Source organism: Nicotiana tomentosiformis, chromosome 9 (assembly GCF_000390325.3).
Source record: "Nicotiana tomentosiformis chromosome 9, ASM39032v3, whole genome shotgun sequence".
Lineage (NCBI taxonomy): Eukaryota > Viridiplantae > Streptophyta > Magnoliopsida > Solanales > Solanaceae > Nicotiana > Nicotiana tomentosiformis.
The window spans coordinates 75,172,749-75,194,214 of record NC_090820.1 but is presented as its reverse complement, the minus strand read 5'-3'; the positions used below and the strand labels follow the sequence as shown (position 1 = coordinate 75,194,214).

The following is a 21,466-nucleotide window of genomic DNA, read 5'->3' as shown; positions in this document are numbered from 1 at the left end:
TCTTGGTACATTACATCCATCACGAACAACAACCCTAGACCATTTCCAGGACTCCCATGTATCCAAAAGGGGTAATACATCATGCATCCAGGAATTCCTTACTCAAGTCATCCTCAAAACCTACCTCTGGGAGTCATAACCGACCAACAAGTATGCTTCACATTGAAACCAATATAACACATAACCATGTAATCAAATCGCCGATGGCAAACTCCCCCACTTGGCTCAAAGTCATAGAACAAAACACCCGATAACTCACAATACCCATACTCTATCACTGCCATAATCCCGTAGTGAGATTCAATAAAATTCTTCACAAGCTCCTGCAACACAACCCATAAAATACCTTAAATCATCTGATAATCCCACATTCATCCTTGTGACAATCAATTTAAATTTCTCAACCAATCCAATCTCAAATTGCAACACATATAACCCACTAGTAGAAAAGAAACCCTCCACACAATATCATAAGGATGACACATTTATAGATTACCCCGCAGGTGACAACCCACCTGCTTAGACTTAAACTGACATCTCTTTATACCCTTTCACAACCATAACTACTACGCAATTACTTAATGTCACGCCCCGAACCTAGGAGCGAGACAAGCACCCGGTGCTTCACCTAACCTGGCGTACCAAATTGCGACTAAGGGACTCTGAACACATAATGTCATACTTTGGCCATGGGGCCACCTTGCAAGACAATTTGCGAAGCAAAATATAAAACTGAATGGAAAACTAGCGCTAACTAAATATCAATATAAAGCTAGGCCGACAAGGCCGTCATAGCTACTACAGCTGACAAACCACCAATTTATACAAACCCAACATACTGCACTAACCAACAGGATATGCCTACAAGCCTCTACTGATAGATGTACTGTGATCGGAACAGGGCCCCGACCTACCCATAACATATATACAGATATACATAAGATGTACACAAAACTCTAGTCCTGGCAACTCCGAAAGACGTGGAGCTTACCGATCAGGCGGAACTCGGGAAACACCTACTGAGGAGGTCTACCCGTCTGTCTGTCTGAACCTGCACGCATGAAATGCAGCGCCCCCAAAAAAGGGACGTCAGTACGAAATAATGTACCGAGTATGTAAGGCAATAAAATAACTGAAATCTGAAACTGAACTGATAATATGATAACTGAAATTAACTGGGAGTCAAATTCAATAAAGTAAGTAAAATAATTATACGGCCTTATAAGGCTCGGTATATATAACTGCTCTGCCATAGTAGGCTCGCTCATAGGCGCTCGGCCATACTAGGCTATGTATCTTGACCATGCTGGGCTCGCTCATAGGTGCTCGGCCACATTAGGCTCGGTATATAACTTTCCATCTGATCAGAGGTTGCCCAATAGGGGCCTGCCCACCGATTATAGCTCGATGGTGGTGAAAATAGTGTAATACTGTATATATATATATATAGACCCTCTTCTCTATTGACTGAATAAAGACAAAACTAAACTGAATATGAAGTCCCGATAAGGAATAATGTTGTAACTTATGAGACTAGAATAATGTGAATAAATTCATGAATACGAACATCTCTCTATGTCTCATTATTAACACATGTAGCTACCAGATCATGCCAAAATGAAGGAAGGCTTAGCCTTAACATACCTTATCACAATCTTTACAATCACCAAGTTGAACTCACCTCTTTGCACCTTAATCTACAAGAATGATAATAATACTATCGTTAAGTTACGAAAGGTACAACTATCGCACAACTAACGAAAAACCTATTTTGTATTAAAACGGGCATCATCTCCCCTATAATATGCCCTTCCTCCAAATTCAGGATAACACCAACAATACAAGAACATAACAATAACAACATATATACATCATTTTCCAGCCCTATATACACCATCAAATACAACAAAACAGCCCAACACACCCCAATCTCTTCGTACACAAAACGACCACCGTAGTAGTGTCAAACGACCCGAAAATGTTATGACGAACGACCAGCCAACCACCCTACATTTATATGGTGTTTATAAACCCCTTTCCTCCTCCAAAACTCCACAAAATAGTAGTAAAACACGCAGCCCAACAGCAACACAAAACAGTCCACAAAACAGTCCGCTACAAGTGAATAACTCGAACTCACGGATTCCGATCACCGTCCCGTGAGTTCTTACAAGTATAGAACGACTCACCATGAATTTACAGCAGAAAAAATGGATGAAAGAGAGCAGTAAACTCACCTTATTTGTTGGATAATTCAGCTCCTATCTTGGTTCTTCAAACTATAAGTTTTACCTCCAATTGAAACTTGAAAGGGAGAGAAAATCAATTAGGGTTTGTGGGAAATTTTTGGGAGGATTCTTTGCAGAGCTTATGTCTGGTTATTATTCTCTATTTTAAGTATAATATATGAAGAAAATAGGCCCTTAAAAGGCCTCTTTGGACGACCCGAAATGGCCTATTTTTGGGCTTTCATTTAAGCAAGTAGGTGACACACCTACTTGCCAGCTAGGAGCTTGCGCAGTATCGCAAAAATGCACATATCTCTCTACTCCGATGTTGTATTAACGAATGGTTTAATGCGTTGGAAAATAGACTCATATATATTTAATTTTATGGGTGGAACACCCCATAACTCTAAGTATATTGGGAGAAAATCGCAGTTACATTCGACCCAAAGTTTCAGTAACTTATGAATGTAACTTGTGATGACTTTCATCGACTTTTGTTCCACAACTCTCTTGACTTCAAAACATAACAAACGGATGTCATACGACTAATATAAATCATAACATAATCTCCTTATCATGTTAATCACCCTAGTCTCACCCCAAAGGTACATGTTATAACATTCCCAACTTGTCGACTTTCGATGAAACATTGTTTTATTTAATTGCTTTAGCTTCTGAACTGTCCAACCCTCTTTGTACTTGTTGTTCATGATCTTCAATATTTGTAACCTCAGAGGTAACATGATTAACTTACTTTATATACTTTTAAATATTATCTCATTTTTGGTCCTACATTAGTTTGCTTACGACGCATTTTTACGTACAAAAATATAGGGTGTAACATCACTCCCCCTTGGGAACATTCGTCCTCGAATGTTTACTCTTGGAGACTTTGGAAAATTTTTCCAGAGTATCCTTCGTACACTAGGTTAAAACCAACCTGCACATAGCCAGAAACATACTATGCATGCCACACATGGCCAATCTTTATAAATAGCAGCAATTTGCCTCACCGACCGTAAATCATAAATATTGAAAGTGAAAAATAAAAGCTTACCTGATGACCTGCTAGCCTACATAGAGCTATGTTGTAGCGTCCCATCTCGAACCATATCTTCAGTTTGAAATAGGTGGGGGTATTTAGACTTCATTTCTTCCTCCGATTCCCATGTCATCTCTTCTACATTCTTGCTCCTCCATAAAACCTTTACGGAAGCTACCTCCTTATTTCGTAGATTGCGGATTTGTCGGTCTAGGATGGCAACTGGAATTTCCTCGTATGACAAGTCCTCTGTAATCTGTACATCATCCGTGGGCACCACTCGGGTAGGATCGCCAATGCACTTCCGTAGCATAGATACGTGAAAAACCGGATGGACAGACTCCAATTCTGAGGGCAACTCTAACTCATAAGCTACTTGGCCCACTCTCCGAATGATCCTATAAGGCCCAATATACCGTGGGCTAAGCTTTCCTTTCTTGCCAAACCTCATCACGCCCTTCATAGGTGATACCTTTAAGAATACCCAGTCATTAATCCTGAACTCTAAGTCTCGTCGCCGCACGTCAGAATATGACTTCTGACGACTCTGAGCTGTCAACAGTCGCTCCCGGATAACCTTTACTTTCTCGATGTCCTGCTGAACCAGGTCTGGCCCATGTAACCCAGATTCTCCAACATCAAACCACCCTATAGGAGATCTGCACTTATGCCCATACAAAGCCTCGTACGGAGCCATCTGGATACTGGAGTGGTAACTGTTATTATATGCAAACTCGATAAGAGGTAGATGTTCATCCCAACTTCTTTTAAAATCCAACACACATACTCGTAACATATCCTCGAGCGTCTGAATTGTGCGCTCGGCTTGTCCATCAGTCTCTGGATGAAAAGCTGTGCTGAGATTCACCTGAGTCCCTGGACCTCTCTGAAATGACCTCCAAAAATGTGCTGTAAACTGAGCCCCACGGTCAGATATAATAGAAACTGGTACTCCGTGTAGCCGCACTATCTCCTTAATATATAACTTTGCATAATCTTCTGCTGTATATGTAGATCTGACCGGTAGGAAGTGAGCTAATTTTGTGAGCCTATCGACTATCACCCATATGGAATCGAACTTACGATTAGAACGAGGTAAACCCATGATAAAGTCCATGCTTATCGCCTCCCATTTCCATGTCGGGATCTCTATAGTCTGCATTAGCCCTCCAGGCTTCTGGTGCTCTATTTTCACTTGCTGGCAACTAGTACATTGGGCGACAAACTCAGCAATGTTCTTCTTCATATCATTCCACCAGTACATATCCTTAATGTCATGATACATCTTCGTCGATCCAGGATGGATGGAATACCATGAATAATGTGCCTCTGACATAATCCTGTCTCGTAGCCCTGCTACATCTGGAACACACAAACGACCCTTGTATCTGAGAACCCCATCTCCCTTGAGCTCTAACAATGGCTTCTTCTGCTGCGGAACTCGCTCTCTCAACTCGACCAACTCTGGGTCCTCGTACTGCCTTTCCTTGACTTCAGCTATGAGGGATGATTTTGCAGTGTTTTGGATTACAACTCCACCATCCTCAGAATCTACTAACCGAACCCCCAACGAAGCCAATTGATGAATCTCTCTAGCTAATTGTCTTTTCTCGGGCTCTACATGTGCTAAGCTACCCATAGATCGGCGACTTAAGGCATCTGCTACAACATTAGCTTTCCCTGGATGGTAGAGAATGTTAACATCGTAATCTTTCAATAACTCAAGCCATCGCCTCTGTCGCAAATTCAACTCTTTCTGCTTGAAAATATATTGTAGGCTTTTATGATCAGTAAATACATCAACATGAACACCATATAAATAATGCCGCCATATCTTAAGTGTATGGACAACCGCAGCTAACTCGAGGTCGTGGGTCGGATAATTCCTCTCGTGCTTCCTCAACTGCCTTGAAGCATACACAATTACCTTCCCATGTTGCATCAGGACACATCCTAACCCGACACCTGATGCATCACAATACACGGCATAACCCTCTAGACCCTCTGGAAGTGTTAGAACTGGAGCTGAGGTCAACCTGTTCTTAAGCTCTTGGAAACTCCGCTCACAAGCCTTTGTCCATTGAAACTTAGTTTCTTTCTGTGTCAACTTCGTCAATGGTGCCGAAAGGGAAGAAAAACCCTCTACGAACCTCCGATAGTATCCTGCTAAGCCTAGAAAGCTACGAACCTCTATCAGAGTGGTAGGTCTAGGCCAAGTTTCACGGCCTCAATCTTCTGAGTGTCCACCTTTATCCCTTCATCTGATACAATATGCCCCGGACGCCCACATATATAACAAGCATCAGAACCTGCTCGGCATTGGCCCAAGTGTCCTCTACCACAGATGTCACACCGTGGAGGAAATGACCATGTCTGCGCAGATCCTCGCTGTCGCTGCAAACCCGATACCCGTGAGCTGTCACCTGGTCCTGACTGAGTATAGCGATCATACTTGTAACCCTGTAACTGAGGTGGCGAAGGCCAAGGTAGCCGTCCAAAGTACTGGGTCCTATAACTACCCTGAGATTGCTCCTGAGACCTGGGAAATCTCATCCTCTTACGTTGCCCTTGCTCAGCCCTCTCTGTACCCTGCTGTCGATGCCTACCCCTTTCTATATTCTAGGCGAATGCCTGAATCCGGGAGATATCCATACTATCCTGCAATGCAGCGGTGGCACATGCCTCGGTTAACTCTGGGGCTAACCCTGCTATAAACCTGTGAGTCCTGTCCCGCATAGTAGAAACTATGGATGGTGCATATCTGGCCAATGAGTCAAAACGGAGACTATACTCTCGAACACTCATATTACCCTGCTTGAGGGCTAGAAACTGATCGACTCGAGCCTGTCGGATCTCCCGCGGTAAGTACTGGTCAAGGAAAGCATCTGAAAAATTCTCCCAAATAGCTGGAGGTGTATCACGTCCCCTGGACCTCTCCCATCCCTCATACCAAAGGATGGCTATATCTCGGAGTCGAAAAGCTGCTAGCTCAACTGCCTCTTTCTCCGTGGCATGCATAACACGAAAGATCCTGTGAAGCTGATCTATGAAATCCTGCGGGTCCTCCCTCTGATCTGTCCCCGTGAACTCTGGGGGACTCAAAGCAATAAACTCTCGGACCCTTGAACTCCCAGACCCCTCAGAAGTTCCTGCACTAGCTGATGCCCTAGCATGTTGCTGGGTAGCTACCAACTGTGTCAACAAATGCACTGCACTCCTTAAGTCCTGATCTGATGGAAGTGGAGGTGGAACTGGATGTGCGGTTTCCCTAGGAATCTCCGTAGTTGGTGGAGGAGCTGGTAATGGCTGAGTAGGGGTCTCCCCTTGAGCCTCAGACTGGGCCCCATCTACTGGGGGTACCCTGCTGGTCCCCTCACCTACTATTGTATCTCTCCTCGTGCTAGCCGTAGTCTTCCTAGTCATGGTCATCTGTGCATGCAAACACCAACACATAAGTTTAATTCAAATTTCCTATAACTCAGTTCTATAGCATGATTTAGATTTCAAAGAAGTGTAACCAACTCCTAAATGCCCTGTAGTTCCTTGCTTATATAATGTGGTGCACAACACATCTATAAACAAGACCCTACTAGACACGGCTAGTAGACTCCCTAGGACAGAACTGCTCTGTTACCAAGTTTGTCATGCCCCGAACCTAGGAGCGAGACAAGCACCCGGTGCCTCACCTAACCTGGCGTACCAAATTGCGACTAAGGGACTCTGAACACATAATGTCATACTTTGGCCATGGGGCCACCTTGCAAGACAATTTGCGAAGCAAAATATAAAACTGAATGGAAACTAGCGCTAACTAAATATCAATATAAAGCTAGGCCGACAAGGCCGTCATAGCTACTACAGCTGACAAACCACCAATTTATACAAACCCAACATACTGCACTAACCAACAGGATATGCCTACAAGCCTCTACTGATAGATGTACTGTGATCGGAACAGGGCCCCGACCTACCCATAACATATATACAGATATACATAAGATGAGGTCTACCCGTCTGTCTGTCTGAACCTGCACGCATGAAATGCAGCCCCCCCAAAAAGGGACGTCAGTACGAAATAATGTACCGAGTATGTAAGGCAATAAAATAACTGAAATCTGAAACTGAACTGATAATATGATAACTGAAATTAACTGGGAGTCAAAGATGATCTGGAGATATACTTACCAGCTGATACTGACTCAACTCCTTCAATAAAGTAAGTAAAATAATTATACGGCCTTATAAGGCTCGGTATATATAACTGCTCTGCCATAGTAGGCTCGCTCATAGGCGCTCGGCCATACTAGGCTATGTATCTCGACCATGCTGGGCTCGCTCATAGGCGCTCGGCCACAGTAGGCTCGGTATATAACTTTCCATCTGATCAGAGGTTGCCCAATAGGGGCCTGCCCACCGATTATAGCTCGATGGTGGTGAAAATAGTGTAATACTGTATAGAACGACTCACCATGAATTTACAGCAGAATAATGGATGAAAGAGAGCAGTAAACTCACCTTATTTGTTGGATAATTCAGCTCCTATCTTGGTTCTTCAAACTCTAAGTTTTACCTCCAATTGGAACTTGAAAGGGAGAGAAAATCAATTAGGGTTTGTGGGAAATTTTTGGGAGGATTCTTTTGCAGAGCTTATGTCTGGTTATTATGCTCTATTTTAAGTCTAATATATGAAGAAAATAGGCCCTTAAAAGGCCTCTTTGGACGACCCGAAATGGCCCATTTTTGGGCTTTCATTTAAGCAAGTAGGTGACACACCTACTTGTCACCTAGCAGCTTGCGCAGTATCGCAAAAATGCACATATCTCTCTACTCCGATGTCGTATTAACGAATTGTTTAATGAGTTGGAAAATAGACTCATAGATATTTAATTTTATGGGTGGAAAACCCCATAACTCTAAGTATATTGGGAGAAAAGTGCAGTTACATTCGACCCAAAGTTTCAGTAACTTATGAATGTAACTTGTGATGACTTTCATCGACTTTTGTTCCACAACTCTCTTGACTTCAAAATATAACAAACGGATGTCATACGACTAATATAAATCATAACATAATCTCCTTATCATGTTAATCACCCTAGTCTCACCCCAAAGGTACATGTTATAACATACCCAACTTGTCGACTTTCGATGAAACATTATTTTATTTAATTGCTTTAGCTTCTGAACTGTCCAACCCTCTTTGTACTTGTTGTTCATGATCTTCAATATTTGTAACCTCCGAGGTAACATGATTAACTTAATTTATATACTTTTAAATATTATCTCATTTTTGGTCCTACATTAGTTTGCTTACGACGCATTTTTACGTACAAAAATATAGGGTGTAACACTTAATCTTCTAGAGTCTGAACTAATCAACAAGACATGAAAATCTACTTCGTTCCACAATAAAATATCACAAAAGAATCTCTCAAAAACCTTCATAACTCAAGACTGTATGACACATCCATAGAAATTGAGCATCCAATAGTCCTTTTCACATCTCAAACAAACTCTTCCCGTAATATTCAAACCATCTGAACACATACCGAAGTCACATCCTACTCAACATATAACCATCCAACCACTCACCTAGCCACTAGTCCCACTCATAGGGATACCACTAGACATAGAAGTCCAAAAGCACATGCTACCAAAACTGAAACTACCGAGCCTAAACTACGGTCTAAACCTGGCCTCAAGTTTTCCGAACTGGCCCATCATCAAACACATAAAAACATTTCGCACCTCATTCATGGAATTCCACAAGCCGTCAATGTACATCTGATATCGAGTGCTCACATGCGCATACGAGTGAGTGGAATGAATTTAAAGAGATATGCTTCAAGCTTAATCAATGCTGCATGATAAGGAAAGAAAGATGTGAAGTTTATCCTAAATACCATATAACCTCTCAAAAATAGGTATGGGCGTCATCATATTGATCCACAAGACACTAGTCATGATGGAACCTAACTCATCCCGCTAGGTAAGCCAATTAGCAACAAATCAACCCAAATGAGATTAATTAAGAAAATAAATGATGAAATAACTGAGCTTTTATACTAAATCCCAAGGACTGGTAGTACAAATCATGAGCTTCTAAGACTTAAGAGTTTACAAAGCTGGTATGAAATAAATACATCATCCGTTCGAAATGTACATAAACAAATTTTTATGAATTTAAAGCTTCCATGAACAAGAGGCAGCTACAACCGGAATGCAGGTACATCTTCAATGCCATCTCTCGCCATACACAACAACATTGGCTCCAAAATCTGCATGCAAGGTGAAGAAGTGTAGTGTGAGTACAACTGACCCTATGTACTCAATAAGTAACAAACCTAACCTTAGGTTGAAAGCAGTGACGAGCTTTGACAACTGTCAGAGTCCAACACCAACAACCAAGAACAACGCGTAACAATATAATGAAAACAGTACAAGTAATACTCAAAGATATGATGTTCAGCTTGTTCATAGTTACAGAAAATAGGCACATTTTTCAAGTATAACAGTAAAGCCCAAATCTGTCACCGAAGTCACCAAAATGTGAGTATGTCACAAAAACTGTGATTTTTCCCAAAAACTTTTAACAACAGATAAGATGCTCCATTATCACATAGCATAGGGAAAATACATCTTTATGCCTACATGTCAATGTATATGAAAAATTATAAATGTCACAAAATCGTATAGCATGCGGTAATGTATCTCTATGCCTACATGCCAACTATGCATGTCAAATGCAACGCACCACAATGATAGAATCATGTTCTCAAGCTCTCAGAATATTCAACCTCACCCAACACGCTTAATCACTCAGCACCTCCTAATCACTCAACACTCTCAATCACTCAGCACATCCCAATCAATCAACACTCTCAATCACTCTGCACTCGCACTTGGCACTCTCACTGAACACCGGAACTCGGCACTCAGCACTCAGTGAATGCACTCGCTGCTGGTATGTCAGACTCCATAGGGGCGGAGCCTGCCCAAGCACTAATATAAGCCAATCATGGCATGCTGCAGCGTGCATCCCGATCCCATCATGAATCAATAAAGCCTGCTGCGGCGGGCAACCGGATCCCATAAATATCACTCATAAGCAGGCCCTCGGCTTCACTTAGTCATCAATCTCTCTAGTCTCTCAGGCTCACAAAAGTCATGCCAATCAGCCCAAAACAATAATACACGATGTAACAATAAATGATAACAGAGACTGAGATATGATATGCAAATAATGAATGCGACTAAGTACCTAACTGCAATTTATGCAAATAACTCAAGAACAAAAATGACCTCTGTGGGTCCCAACAGTACTAACATATAGCCTAAACATGATTTCTAACATGAAATCATAGCTCAATTCCTCTAATACATGGAGAATACATGAATAATAACATGATTAGATAACTACACAGTTCCGTAGAATCAACCGAGTCACAATTACTACGGTGCATGCCCACACGCCCATCACCTAGCATGTGCGTCACCTCAACACCAACCACATAACACGTAGTTTGGGAATTCATGCCCTCAGCACCAAGTTTAGAAGTGTTACTTACCTCGAACAAGTCAAATCTAATACCGATCAAGCCAAACAGTACTCTATAAATACCATCCTGCGCATACCGACCTCTGAAAGACGCAAAACTAGCCAAACGAAATTCAAGAACATCAAATAATGCTAAAGGAAACAAACCCAATCGATAAAGGTGGAATATTTAATCAAAAACCAAAAGTCAACCAAAACGTCAAACCCGGTATCGCACCTCAGAACCCAACAAAACTCACAAAATCGGATAATTCATTCAATTACGAGTCCAACAATACAAGTTTCATTCAAATCTAACTCTGAATCGATGTTCAAAACTCAAATATTCACTTTATGAAATTTTAGACAAAACCCCCAAACTTCTCTTCGAAATTCATAATCCAATTGCCAAAAACGAAGATAGGTTCATGAAATATAATCAAAACCGAGTAGAGAACACTTACCCCAAACAATGTGGTGAAACTTTCCTCAAAAATCGTGTCAATCCGAGTTCCCCAACTCAACATGTGAATAAATCAACAAACCCTCGAAATATATGCTTTTGCCCATGCCTCTTTGCATTTGCGGACAAAAATGCCGCACCTGCGGCCTTGCATTTATGAACCAACACGTCGCATCTGTGACTACAACTTAAATAACCAAGACCGCACTTGCGGAGCATCTTCCGCACCTACGACTCCACAGAAGAACCTGAGCCATCGTAGGAGCAGACACCCAGCTCACACCCATTCTCGCAGAAGCGACCATGACCCCGCAGTAGCGCTTGCGCATCTGTGCTTATACATCCGCAGAAGTGGGACTCACCACAACACCTCCTCTTCGTATAAAAGATAAATTCATTGCGTAAGTGCGTCCACACCTGCGGACAGACATGCGCAGGTGCGAAGAACCAGCACTATAACTTCCAACATGACCAAAAATGATCCGAACCACGTCCGAAGCTCACTCGAGCCTCTTGGGACCCCTCCTGAATATATCAAAAAGTACCATAACATAACATGGACCTACTCGAGGCCTCAAATCACACATAACAACATCAAAACTTATGAACATTCCTAACCTTTAAATTGCCAACTTTCGCCAATTGGTGTCGTAACCTTCTAGAAATATCTAAATGCAAATCTGGGCATACGCCCAAGTTCAAAATCACCATCCAGACCTAATGGAACCATCAAAACTCCGATCCAAGTTCAAATACCTAAAAGTCAAACATGATCAACTCTTCCAACTTAAAGCTTCCTAGTTGAGAATCATTCTTCCAAATCAATTCTGAATCACCTGAAAGCAACACCCACGATACAAACAAGTCATAATACATCATATGAAGATACTCAAGACTTCAAAGGCCTGAACGGAATGCAAATACTCAAAATGACCGGTCGGGTCATTACAGCCTTGGTGCAAGAATCTCATCAAGCAAAGGCCGGACTTCCTGCTTCTCAGCTAGCTTGGCCAGGTACTTCTTTGGCTCAACATAATCAAGTCTCATATATGCATTCGATGTTCTCTGATCAAATTTAACCTTAAAGTTATGCACTTTGGTAACCTTGGTCCCTTTGACAATGTGAATTGTGTTGGCATAACTCCCGGACAAGATGCTCTTTAACATTAACCAGCTCTTCAGTGAACTACATCTAGCATTTTCTTTTAGTAAACTGCTCTAGAACTGCCGGATTATACTTGTGTATATCTTTTGTGAGGAATTAATTTTAATGAGTTAGGGACCTTTCCTTCCATCACTTTTTGAATCAATAAAGGCATTGTATCTTAAGAATCTATCTGCACAGACCACATTTTTCTTGGTCCTCTCTTTCCCATCCTTTGCAACCTTTCCCCTTTTCCCTTCATCGAGGGCATCATCGGAATTAAAGTCAGGTGCAACTACATTGGACTTACGGCTAGTGTTGGATGTACCTTGGGATGTGTCCTGAGATGTGGAAGGCTCAGCTCAAGGCTCAGACTGCCACTGTGGTTGGGATTGCTCCTCATTGTGGTCTTCATACTAAGACAATGAGTTGCCTTCACAGGCCTCCCTAGAAGGGACATATGAATCAGATTTTGATAAACTTCTTACTCTCCCCCACCCTACTATTTGCTTCTTATCAATCATTATTTGTACACTAGGTGGCAAGGCACCAATACCTCTGCCTTTTCCTTAGTTACCCCGACCTTTTGAAGTCTCTTCCTTTCCTCTTGATCGTGCTATTTTCTGTTGAAACAAAAGGAGAGTTGTCACTGGTTATACAAGTCATTGACATGAATTACAAGGTAGTTATAAGTCACATTTGTAGTAGGGGAAAGAATAAAAGTAGTGGTGTGTTCGTTATCAAACATGCAGAGGGAAGGGTGGAAGTGTAGTGCACAAAATTCCAACTGCGGTCTGCAAAGTGGAAGTGCAGTCCGCCGAATTCCAAGTGCGGCCTCACTTTAGTACTGAGGCATCAGACTCTCAGAGACAAGTCTCTGAAATATAGTGCGGACACATTTTTGCGGCCGCAGAAATCCAACTGCAGGCTCCATAATTAAAAGTGCGGCCCGCACTTGAGTAGAAGTACTCATGTCCCAAAAAAGAAGTTCTCTGAAGGACAATTCGGACCTCTCTTGCGGCTGCAAAATTCCCACTGCGGTCTACACAATAATATTGCGGCCGCAGAACTTAGGTAGCTAGGTGGCTTAAACAAGCAATTGCGGACCACAAAATTTCAGCTGCGATCTACACAATCAAGAACCAATAGGAACAACTAAGTACTAAGCCTAGTGATCATTTAAGTTAAGCAATTTGGTCGAATCTAATTGGGTAACAGACTAAAGGCATGATAGCAACAATCCTAACCCATTCTAATTATGATTTTATAAATATCCCTTTCGTAAGTTACTCCTCATAGAACAGATAAAGGGATGCAACATAGATGACCTAAAAAGAAGTTACAAATCAGAAAATAATTCAAAATAAAATTAAATATGATTGAAGTGTGCCATACCAGAGTGTGCTAGTACAAGTATTGAAGATTGGAAAGTGAGTGGATGAAGATGAGAAACCGTGCGTGCAAGTGAGTTCAAAACACAGTTGATTAGGTCAAATGGTGAAATAGTATAAAATGGGACCTAATGTTGTATTTATACTTAATCCTGGGTTGGGTCAGAGAGAGAGCGAGTACAGTCGCAAAATTCCAACAGTGGTCCGCACTTTGTTACTTGGGCGGTGGAAAGCTTGTAGTTGTGCGGTCCGCACTTTTTCAAGTACGGCCACACTTAAGCCAATTTGTTTCCAGTGACTTCTTTGAAGGTGCTCTCCTGCAGCCGCAGAAATCTTTAAAGACTGCAAAATTGGCTCTGCACTGTTGCAAAAAACGTTCAAAGAATCCTCATTTTAGCAATTGGACTACCACTACATTTGCGGTCCACAGTAAGAATCTACGGCTGTAGTCCAACTTTTGTTGCCCGCATACCATCTTTGCGGCCACACAAATAAAAGTGTTGTTCGCTGAATTCCATTCAATACCATATCTTTAGCCATCTCTCAACATCTACTACTGATTAGTGCAACATACCTCAAATATGGTTAAAAACAATAAATAACATCTAAACTAAAAGAGAAAAAGGAAAAGAGCTTGGGTTGACTCACAAGAAGCGCCTTGTTTAACGTTGTGGCACGATGCAATGTCATAGAATCCTCAATTGAAGTAAAAACACCGCCACCACGTGGCTTTCACAAACGTTTCATAACTAATGCTTTACTCGGTGACCATTGACTCAAAATAATTTATTATTTTTATTCTTCAAGTCCAAAGCACCAAAGGGAGTCACACTAACAATTTCAAATGGACCACTCCACTTCGATATAAGTTTCCCGGGAAATATTCTCAACCTTGATTTGAACAACAATACTAGATCACCGTCCTTGAACTCCATGTTCTAAATATACTTGTCAATAAGGTACTTCATCATTTTTTGTACAAGGACGAACTCTCATATGCATGGTACCGGAACTCATCCAATTCATTCAAATGTGCAACCCGCAAGTTAGCAGCTACATCCCAATCAAGATTTAGTTTCTTCAAGGCCCACATTTCCTTGTGCTATAATTCCACCGGGAGATGACAAGATTTTCCAAACACCAACCGACATGGAGAAATTCTAATAAGTGTTTTGTATGTCGTTCTGTATGCGCATAGAGCATCATCAAGCTTCTTAGACCAATCCGACTGATTTGCATTCACCGTCTTTGACACAATACTTTTTATCTCTTGGTTGGAAACATCTACTTGACCACTTGCTTGTGGATGATAGGGAGTTGTTACTTTATTTGTTACACCATAATTTTCAAGCAAAGTATTAAAAGCCTTGTTGCAAAAGTGCATCCCTCCATCACTTGTGATTACCCTCGGAGTCCCGAACCTTGTGAAAATGTTCCTCTTCAAGAAAGCCACAACACTTCTAACCTCATTATTGGGTAAACAAACGACTTCAATCAATTTACACACATAGTCAACTACGACCAAAATGTAGGCATTACCACAAGAACTCACAAAAGATCCCATTAAGTGAATGACCCAAGCATCAAAGATATGAATCTCCAAGATGGTCGTATGGGTAATCTCATGTTTCTTTGAATTCCCACCGGTCCGTTGACATTCATCACATATTCTTACCAAATTATTTGTATCTTTATAAAGAGTAGGCCAATAGAAACCACAACATAGGACCTTAGCCACCAGTCTTGTTCCCCCTTGATAACCACTATAAGGTGAAGAATGGCAAGACCCAAGAATATCAATTTATTCTTCATCCGACACACATCTCCTAATTACCCCATCCGTGCAAATCCGAAAAAAGGTATGGTTCATCCCAATAATAGTTTTTGCAATCTCTCTTGACTTATTTCTTTGGTTTGAAGTGAACTCTTTCAGAATGATTCTGCTTACAATGAAAGTATCCAAATCCGTGAACCTTGGTACCTCTTTCATTGAAAGTGCCAAAAGTTACTCATCGGGAATAGAGCCATTGATATCAAGATCATCATGTTGCCTCCCCTCCTCCTCCTATAATCAACCTCCATTTCTATTTATTTATAGATATGTTATTTATAATATACCCCTTATAATTCTATTTTTAACTTTTTGTTTAGTATTAACCCCCTTATAGGTTTAATCAAAGTAATATTTTGCTCTTTCGCCATATTTGGGTCTATCGACAACCATTGGTTTAGTCGGTTACCATCGAGTATTTGAAGCAGTCGCTGGCACTCTTTCCATTAAAATACCACGAACATTGTGATTCAAAGCATGCACCCGAATATGAAAAATGCTAACAGTCATGTCAATTACGAGAAGTCATATGAGCAAAATTAAGTTCAAAAAGTGGCTTACTAATACAAGGGCTGCAATACAACACGAAATAACAAAAAAACTACTTCATATCAAATTCATCTCCTTCAAACAATCAACAGAAAATAATGCCTCCAAGGCTAAGGCCCCTTGCAGATGCCATGTTCGTCAAAGCCACCATTGACACGCTCATACGCGAGATTTAGGAAGACACCATAAAACATAAGATGAACATATATAGAATTGTGTTTACCTCCGTTCCGAGATTTCCGCCATGATCTTCGACCAAGCACAAATATCTCGCTTTTCCGTTATTACGCTATCTTCGGTATTGCTCGATGCCTGTCTCGTTTGGTCTCGATTGCTGTCGGCCTTGATCTTGGAAGGTGCCTCGAATCTCGATCTCGGTACCTTGTTTTCGTGCCTCGATCCGATCCACTTCGAAGTCGTCCTTTGATGCAAATTCCCGGTCTCAGTCAAACAGCAAAATCAGGTGGGCCTGGTTTTAACCGTATACAGATAGTCCCCCATTTGTTTGGACTATAATGACAAAAAACGAATTGAGCCTTCGATTTTATACCTCGATCTATCATGACACCATCCTTGTGACTTAAGCGACAGAAGTGACTGAAACGTCCCGTCTGTACAGTTTCCTAGGTATTAAATGCGCGTTAGTCGATGGTCGGCCATTGCCAATATTGAATCGTCATTGTGAAATTTATAAATAGGCCCTCTCTCCACCATTTCAAACTTTTACTTTGAAATTCGTAATCTCCAAAGCTTTTTATATCTTCTAACTTCTTCATCTGCAAATCCACGATTTTCATTGCTACCATCTTCTCAAACACCAAATATTATCATCTTCATCTATTTTTAACCTCAAATCCATACAAAAATGGCAAAAACATCAAAGAATGTTCCTCTTAAGGAAAACGCTTCTTCATCGCGGTCGGCTGGCGACAAAACACCGGTGGAGCCATGACCTGAAGAGTGTGTTCCTGCGGGGAGGGGGGTGTTATCACTTTTGACTTCAAAACCAATAAAGCCTCGTCAATTCTTGGTCGATGCGAACCAGTATCGAGGTACATATGCTCGATAAATGAAGGGTACCTTAAGCAGGTAAGGAAAGACTGTAACTGGAAAGGAAAATAATTGGTGATCCCGGCCCCGGAAGAAGACATTACCACCCATGTGGAAGGGTTATTAAATGCTTACACTTACCCTTTCATGCTAGGCTCCCTCGACTTTGTCGTCATTGATTTTTCTCATCAGTACCAAATAACCCTAGGCCAAATCCATCTTTCTTTTTCGCGAATTAGTATTCTGCTTCGATTCTTCGTAAGCAAAGTCGAGGGGATGCCTTTCATCGTTGACCACCTCATCAGGTTATACAGCCCCCGCTTCTATCGAGGCAGGTTACTAAAACTCCAATGTCGGGACACTAATGTGCTGCTCTCGAGCATAGACGAGGAAAAGGATCTAGGCTGGATAGGCCGATTCGTTCAAGTGAGGACTTCCGACCTAATCCCGACCGAGAAGATGCCATTACTTGAGAAATGGAATATTAAGCATAAGTATAATCCCACTGTTAGGTCTTATTTATTGTTTTGCCCATTTGCTTCTTCTTATCGATATTCTTTTCCGTGATGTAGCGGTCGCTTGGATGCCCGGTGAAATTCCTAACCTCAAGAGCTGGGTTCTGGACCTGGCCTCGATCTCTACATATGCTGAGCGCTCATGGCGCGATTTATCAAAGGGCCGATGGGAGGCCAAAACTCACGGTAAGCCCCATTCTCATGTCTTTGATGATTTGATCAAAATGTCTTTCTTATACTTAACCAATTTTCTTACGTGTAGGCCTGGGCAAAGATGTGATCATGAGGCCCCCATCTGATGAGGAAGAGACTTTGGCCCCGGTTCCGAAATTGGCAAAGGACAACAAGAGAAAAAGGGCCTCGGCTTCCGAGGACCCACAACTTAAGACAAGGATGACTCGTAAGCCGAGGAAGAACACCATCCCTATGACCGAAGAATCTGTTCGGTGTCTAAGGGATGAAGACGACGAAGAAGAAAAAGATGACTTCATACTGGTTGCCCGAGTGAAGAAAACCATTGATGCCCTAAAGACAGCAGGATCGATGGTGGTTGATAAGGCTTCGCCTCGAACTGAGGGGGTATCAAAGAAGCACTCGGGCAAAGTCCTCGAGTCGTTGGAGATCGAGGATGCCTCCCACCAAAGTGAACTAACGGTGGATATATTTGAAGGGACCGGCCCTGAATCTCTTCAAACTAAGGAGAATGCCCCAAGTGACTCATTTGGGGCAATAATAATCGGAGACTCGCCCACTCTCCTTGATTGTTTCGAAGGGGTGATCCGGGAAGCCCGAACTTTGGGGACCCTCGAGGTAGAACGAGCTCATGAGCGAGAGGACCCCTTCCGTGATTTGTTTACAGGTATCGAGGATGCTGAGTGACGCATCGGGCCTTTTCTTCGAGACTCAACGAGCCCTAAATCGGGTAAGTCTCGATTCCCTTTGTTGATGTCATATTCTTCCATTTTCTGCCTAACTTTTTCTCTTTTCCATATAGGCTTTAGATCTTCATCAGGAGGCATTTTCAAAGTCTCGGGCAGAGCTGAGCCGATGTGAGGCTGACTTCCGAGTGCTTTCGGAGGAGATAAATGCCCTCAAACTTCTTAGTGGGCAAAAAGAGGAAGAGATCAAAGCTCTTCGAGCCATGTTAGGCAAGGTTTACCAAGATCATACAGACTTGATCGAGCAGGTAATGAAAATATTAAAATCTCATGGGATCGATTCGAGAACGGTGGCTAACATTTCAATCTCACAGCTGCAATAGAAGATCGAAAGGATCGAGCAGTTCCGTGAGGAGGTCGACATGATAAAGGCGGAGTCCTTGGGGTGGAAAAGAGGGAATGGATTGCTTTGCTGTATAAAAAGAGACTGCTCGAGCCCAATTATCATCGGCCAAAAGTTAACTTCAAGGCACGAAGGAGAAGAGCTCAGCTCAAGCAAGGAAAATAGAGGAGCTCGAGGCTCGGTTGGATTCCAAACTTGCCAAGGCCAAATCTAAAGCCGAAAATGCAATGTCCGAGGCAGATGCGATCGTGGCCATCTATCGGGCCAATGGTGAAGCCTCTCAAGTCCAACGGAGAGAGGCATCCGAGACCGCTCAAACTCGAGCATATTGGATTGCTAAACTCGCCAAATGCCAATCTCGGAGGGAAACCCTCGAGGAGATTCACGCTCGAGGTTTCGATCTTACCAACGAGATAGAAAAGGCTAGAGAGAATGAAGCCAAAGCTGGAGCACTGTCCACTTCCGATGATGATGATGATGATGGCAGCAAGAGCGGGTCCGATAATGGGGAGGACCTCGATGTAGAAGAAGTTGCCCCTGGAGGATATCAAGAACCTTAGGATTTTACACTTTTGATCTTTTGTATAGGATCCAGATCGGACCTTGTAAATATTCATATATATAAAGATTTCTTTCCTTTACAACTTGTCTTTATTTCTTTTATGCCTTGTGAAAGTTTTGTTCATAAGTTTAAGGCTTAGGCATTTTGATCGAAACAAAACTAGTGTAGTTTTTATAATCGAGTAAGTACTTGCTTGAACTCGGAATAGGGTGACCCTTAGATTTTAATTGAGTGAGGATGATTTCTTCGAACTCAAAAATAAATTGGCCCTTTAGGCTCTTGAATTAGGCCAATATAGCCATGGCAAAAAGAATGGCTTTCTCCCTTTTTCGACTTGAAACGTTTATCATTTAATCATATAAATTATGTCATTCCTTAATATGAAATAAAGGATTTGCTCGAGAATTTAAACGGTTTCGTACCCATTAGGATTTTCAAGGGTCGATATTATCGAGACCCTTTGTTTCGTAATGCCTTAGCATAAAATATTGGATTTCTTCGAGAGTTCGAACGTCTTTGTATCCATTAAGGTTTTCGAGGGTCAACATTATTGAGACCCTTAGAATTTTAGCCGAGGGTTGCCTTTTTAACCGGTTTGTGAAAATATTCGAAGGCTTGTTTAATAATGGAAATCGAATGTCTCCGAACCGTGTTGATTTGGCCATAGCCTTTAACTTGGGATTTGCCTTTTGGGCTTGTTCCCCTGTTATACTTCAAACTTGTTCGAAGTATCAGTCCCCGAGTGGGGTGGACGTGGCCTATAAAATTGAACATTGCCTTTTTAAGGTCTTACGATCTCGAGGTTTAGTGAATTGATCGTGTCAATTTTTTGGGCGACAGTCCCTGAGTATCGGGTAAATTGTTTGAACTTTAGTTGTGATCGGCCCTTGAGCCGGTTTCCACCATAGATCATGTATGAAATTGTAAAGTATAAATTTTTCTAAAGCATGGAGCATCTGGTAAGGAAACAATACTTCTTCCAATAGATTATACATGCGTACATGCTTTTCCATTTAGGGCTTGAGTAATCTACATGGGCACGGTTCATTTGACCATTTGGTCCTTTACAAAATATACCTATCGAGACTCTATCGACACGAAGTATTTTCCTTATAGCTATCCGAGGGTGAAGCCCCCCAGTATTCAAGGTTGATTGTAAAGGAGCCTTGGATACTGTTGAATTGCTCTAAGTTAGCCCGAACAATGGTTGCCTCGTTAAAAACCTTGCCGGAAAAATCCATTTGGGACAAAATCCGGTCGAAGGAAAAAAGAGTGCAACGCGTGCTTTCAGACCTAAGGACTTCATGTTGAAGGATGCTCCGATGTCTCCGACAGAACACCTGTAATTGGTTAGCATAAAATTTTATTGAAAACTGAGAAGGTCATACCTTAGCAATAATATCGTTTGAGGAGTGACACGTTCCAATTATTTGACAATTGTTCGCCGTTCATCGTGGCGAGTGTGTAAGATCCTTTTCCGATGATATCGAGGATCTGATACGGTCCCTCCCAATTTGGGCTGAGATTTCCTTCTTTTGGGTCTCGAGTATTGAGGGTGACTTTTCTTAGTACTAAGTCCCATTCTAAAATGACTAAAATTGGCTCTTCGGTTGTAGTATTGATCTGTTGCTTCTGTGCAACCATTTGAACGAGGGCGCTTTCCTGTTTTTCGTCTAGCAATTCGAGACTTGTAATCATAGCCTCGTGATTCGAATCTTCCATTGCATATCAAAACCTGATGCTAGGTTCACCGATTTCGACTGAGATTAGAGCTTCGGTGCCATATACTAAAGAGAACGGTGTTGCGACCAAACACACTCACACAAGTATACATGGTCATCAAGTAATATATTAATGAGTACAGTATCGTTCC

General features: G+C 41.9%; 1 protein-coding gene across 1 annotated transcript; it reads left to right on the top strand.

Moving 5' to 3' along the window:
• The first annotated feature begins 17,818 nt into the window (after nt 1-17,818).
• Nucleotides 17,819-19,591, top strand: LOC138899006 (uncharacterized). Its single transcript, XM_070185117.1, has 4 exons — nt 17,819-17,936; nt 18,013-18,476; nt 18,745-18,936; nt 19,166-19,591. Exons 1-4 carry the CDS (start codon nt 17,819-17,821, stop codon nt 19,589-19,591), a joined length of 1,200 nt encoding a protein of 399 aa, XP_070041218.1.
• The last annotated feature ends 1,875 nt before the right edge of the window (nt 19,592-21,466 follow it).

Excerpts from the sequence above, each read along its gene's own strand:
- LOC138899006 (XM_070185117.1), top strand. The coding sequence starts at position 17,819 with ATGCCCGGTGAAATTCCTAACCTCAAGAGCTGGGTTCTGGACCTGGCC. Across the intron at positions 18,477-18,744 it reads CCCCAAGTGACTCATTTGGG|GCTTTAGATCTTCATCAGGA; the intron begins GCAATAATAATC and ends TTTTCCATATAG. Across the intron at positions 18,937-19,165 it reads ATACAGACTTGATCGAGCAG|GAGAAGAGCTCAGCTCAAGC; the intron begins GTAATGAAAATA and ends CAAGGCACGAAG.